The 4408-nt window shown below is 52.1% G+C and overlaps 1 protein-coding gene across 1 annotated transcript in view; it reads right to left on the bottom strand.

Moving 5' to 3' along the window:
- Positions 1 to 899: 899 nt before the first annotated feature.
- AMER1 (APC membrane recruitment protein 1) overlaps positions 900 to 4408 on the bottom strand; it is a gene marked incomplete at its 5' end in the record, with an annotated part of 5504 nt that continues 1995 nt past the window's right edge. The window contains one exon of the mRNA XM_035902290.1: positions 900 to 4400. Coding sequence (XP_035758183.1) covers positions 4074 to 4400 — 327 coding nt within the window. The remainder of the gene's footprint in view (positions 4401 to 4408) is intronic.

Here is a 4408-nt window from a genome sequence, read left to right as displayed (position 1 = left end):
GCCATCGAAGCAGCGCGCTCGTTCAGCCAAAGAAAAGGCAAAAGCCAGAAGAGCCGCGTTATCTGGCGTTGGGTCTTAGCTCACCAGAAGCTCTCCTTGTGCTTCTGATCCCAAAATTCCAGGCGTTACTGCTCCAGGAAGATGCTTTACTGACGCTGGGATGCAGGCAGCACAGGGCTGCAGCTCCCCAGGCTCCAGCCTGGAGCAGTAGGAGAGGAGGAGAAGGGGGGAAGCCCCACCAATCCCCCGTGGACCCCGGGATTATTTCAGGAGCGAGCCTCAGATCCGGAGCGGGCAACGCTGCCTGCCCAAGGGCGAAAGCCGAGCTCCCAGCCTGGCCAGGGAGCACCCAAGGGAGAAGGAATCTGTCACTGGTTTCAAGAGCATGGCCACCCACAAACCAACAGCACCTCCTGCCCCGGGGATTTAAGAAAAACCCCGGTTTGGGATAAAATAATTTAAACACACGGAAGGGAATGCCCTAACTGAAGTTCGCGGTTTTCTAGTTTAAAAGGGAGTCTTTCTTCCAGGGAGAAATCACCAACATCCACAAATTCAGATTAAAAACAAAGCTTCAAAAAAAGGGGAAAAAAAAAAAAAAAAAAAAAAAATAAGAGTTGACAAGCGCGACAAAGCAGTAAGGAAAGCGAGGGCGCCTCCGCGGTGAGCGCAAAGAGAGAGCGTGCGCATTGGCAACGACCGGCTGCCGCCTTTCGGAGCTGGCCCTGGCTGTCAAGCGGAAGGGGACGACCCGGGAGGACACGGGGAACGAGGTGGTTTCCTTGCCTTGCACGGGCAGCGGAGGTGGTGGCAGTAATTGCCTTTTCTCCACCGGAACGGTAAACCACACCACTTTAAAAAAAAAAAAAAAAAAAAAAAGACAATGCACACAAGTAAAAGAACAGTCCATAAAATTTCCCCATGAATATAAAATGCAAAACTATACAAAAATAGATAAAATCGACCGTTTTCTTATGTGTATAAAAACAAACAACCCCCCCCCAAAGTCCCCCAGACGCAACACAGAATTCCTTGGTAGACTGACCCGAGCGCCAGTGGTTGAAGCCAAGTCAACAGCCGTAACTCATCACTGTGAGGCAAGACCTTCCCTGGAAGGGCCGCCTTCAGGCGATACCCTTGAGGGGAGTTTTTCCTTAACATCTTGGCAAGACAATCGGCTATTCCTGATTTTTAGGACTTATTTCTGGTTCAGAAGCCCCTTCTTTGTAAAAAGCCTCAATTCCCACTCTGAAATTCAAGTTCCTTGGGTAAGGCAGGATTTGACTTGGTCCAGATCAAGACCAGAAGGTCAAGACCAAGACCAAGATCAAGACCATCTATTCCTATTTACCCCGGGGCAGACGGGTATTTTAGGAAGAGCAGTAGTGCATCAGGCAGTGCAATCCAACCTCTCTACGGCAGTGATAATTTAAAGGCTGGGTTAGCGCATCGAAAATTCTTGTTTCTTTGGGTTAACGGGGCAGAATACGTCAATAATCCAGCAAATTGGCTCTGAAAATGCTTTTAGAAAACTCGTTTGAAATCAATAGGTATTTGCTTCATTTAGTTCACATCAAATTTAGAGGAGAAACCTTTGGTATAAAGTCAGATTATCAAGTCTTGGCTGTATTGCTTCCGCTCGGTTGAGTCTAGAAACCGTGTTTCGCTAAGCCTTTCCATTGCGTACCTACAACCAAAAGAATTATTCCGGGAGACGCACACGTTTGCAACGGAACATTCATTGTAGCACCGAGCCCCTTTCACACCTCACCAAGACTTTGGCAAAGGCTGCACCATGTCCAAGCAAAACGCGAACGCAAAACCCCCTCGCCCCCGCGAAGTGCCTTTGGTGACGCGCTAAAATAAAATAGTAATTAAAAAAAAACAAAAACGAGCACGGGGCTGCTGCTCAGGCCAAGCAAAACTGCTGTGAACGCCTGCCTGCGTGACAATGTCCCTGGTGTCACCGACAGTCTTTGCTCGTGGTTTTTAAGTTGTGAGTGGCGGTGAGATGTGCCGTGCCGAGGCCTGACCCTGTCCGTCCTCCGAGCAAGGGGGGAAGCCTCTTCCAATTAGGCCATGTTCCAATTAGGCAATGTTAGGCACGGCTCAGGTGCTGTGCTAACGAGGGGAGACTGCGCTGACCGCCGTGGAGGCAAGGGGAACCTCTTGCTGGCCGACCGCGTTCTCCGCTCCAGGCGGGGGATGCGGATGCGGCGCGGCAGCGGCATCAGGAGCCGGGTTTGTCCCACGAAATCCTCTCCGGTTGCAGGGAGGGAAAACCGTGGCACGGCGGGCGCCTGCGGTGACTCCCTGCAGCTGCACTGGTAGGAACATACTGAAAAATGAAGGTTTAAGCCCAGGGGTAGACAGATGGGTCTACTCCAGCCTCAGCAGTCTGTTTGGGAAAGAAAAACCCACCTAAGTCAAACTGTGGGCACGCAAAGCCTGGCTTTGCCATTCCCTGCTCCTTCAGAGATACACAAGGGCAGTAGGGAGCCGCTTCTCAAAATTAAATATTGGGACCTCATTTTGCTTGGGGGAGGAAAAAAAACCCTAAACAAACCCAAACCAGTTCCTTGTGCCTGTAAATATGGCGATGCAAGGAGCTGCTGACATTCCCAACCGGAGCCACGTCCGGGAAAAGTGGGTTTGGGCTGGGCAGAGCCGCCCCTCGCCCCGCACCTTGCTCCGGAGACGGGGGAAAACTCTTATTTCCAGATTTTGTAATTATTTTTTACTGCTACAAACTCTGCTGCAAAGAAAAGCAGAAAAGGGGCAACTCGGGAGGACACAGACACACAAAAATCATCGGTAGCTGAATTAAAATCAGGATACAGAGCTTGGACAGAAGGAAGAAGCAGCTTTGGAAGTCACGGACAGGGAGGTTTGGTTTAGAGACACGCGTGCTTGAGACCACGGAGGACACGGGCGATGCCTCGAGGACCAGCAGCCCAAAATGGACCTTTCCAGGAGCTCGTATGACCTCAGACAAAATCCGTCTCCTTGGCCCGTGTCCCTCCTCCACGCTCCTTCAAAGAGGAAAAAGCAACCCAAAACCTGCAGCAACCTCCAGCTTTTTTGTTCCCTCCAGCTAGGAGGAAGAAGTCGTGAAGCCTAATTTAGGCTGCGTTACATCCTGTATTCCAATTAACAGAATACTTTCCTCGTATGAGCTTATGCAAAGAAAACAACTGTAAAATAACTAAAAAAAAAAACCCAGAACAACCCAAAACCACAGAACAACCCACAAAACTTCTTTCTGAAGAAAGCAACAGCATCTGCAACGTCGCAGCTACTACCCACTGTGAAGACAGACCACGACAAGGAAGGGACCGACACCAAAGGGACACCACCGACAGCACATCTCTCCGAGCGCGGTATCTTTGAGCAAATTAAAACTAAACCTGAAAAAAAAAACGTTATTGGCACGCACACAAAAGCTCCTGCTTTCCTTTGGGGCAAGGGGAAAAAAAAAAAAACAAACACAAAACTAAAACCAATAAATAAAAACGCTACTGCAAAGTTGCCCTCTCAGCTGAACTCCCCTCCCGTCCTCGCTCTGCAAATCACCGGCACCCTTCCTCCCAGCCTCCCCGAACCAAGACCAAGACAGAAAACATTCAAAGTGAGTCTGAACCAAAACGTTTCACTGAGAAGAGGAAGAAAAAACCCAATTTCTCTCAACAGCTTCCCCAAGGCTTGCTCCCCCAGCTCCAATCCTGCAGAAAAAGCCCCCAGCCTCCCACGCCAGCCATGGGTCCGTTCCCAGGTTTTGTTCTAGCAGCAACGTGAGCGCACGCCGGGGGCTGCGACTGCGTTTGGCGCTGGAGAGCGCGGCGGCTCGCGCTGGGAAAAAAGAAAGTGCCTCGGCGTTAACGTACGGATCCCGGAGGCGGCTCCGAACCCCGCCAGAGCATCCGCAGCGGCGAGACCACGTACCACGGCTGCGGGAGAGGAGCTCATCCTTTATCAGCCCAGGTCTAAATTAAAGTCACTCCCAAATTGCCCGCTAATGCTTATTTTCTCCCTCCCTGCACTTTGCAACCCTTTTCGTGCCCTGCCCGGAGCAGCTATTCGGCTTGGGCGACATTCACGGCAGCGCTCCGGCAGGCGGCAGGCAGCGCGTGGCTGGGGGCGGCTTTGCCTTTCAGGGGCTCGCTGCAGCACTCCGGGCTTTTTCCGGCGTCGGTGCCGCCGTTGGGATGCTGAGGCATGCCCTGGGCGATGCCGACGGGTTTGCACTTGGCGCGTTTCTCCGGGGAGCAAGCAAAACTAAAGCCCGGGGGCAGCTCGGGCTCCGTTTCTCCCAAGGGTAACAAGCGGGACAGCTTTTTGGCAGTGACTTCTCCGTGGTACCGGTAGGAACCGGCCGCCTCCCGGGACCGCCTCGCCCCGGCCTGGCGAG

Source organism: Egretta garzetta, unplaced genomic scaffold (assembly GCF_000687185.1).
Source record: "Egretta garzetta isolate BGI_Z169 unplaced genomic scaffold, ASM68718v1 scaffold469, whole genome shotgun sequence".
In the NCBI taxonomy this organism is placed as follows: Eukaryota; Metazoa; Chordata; class Aves; order Pelecaniformes; family Ardeidae; genus Egretta; species Egretta garzetta.
The sequence above is the reverse complement of the archived record's forward strand: the minus strand, read 5'-3'. Positions and strand labels throughout refer to the sequence as shown.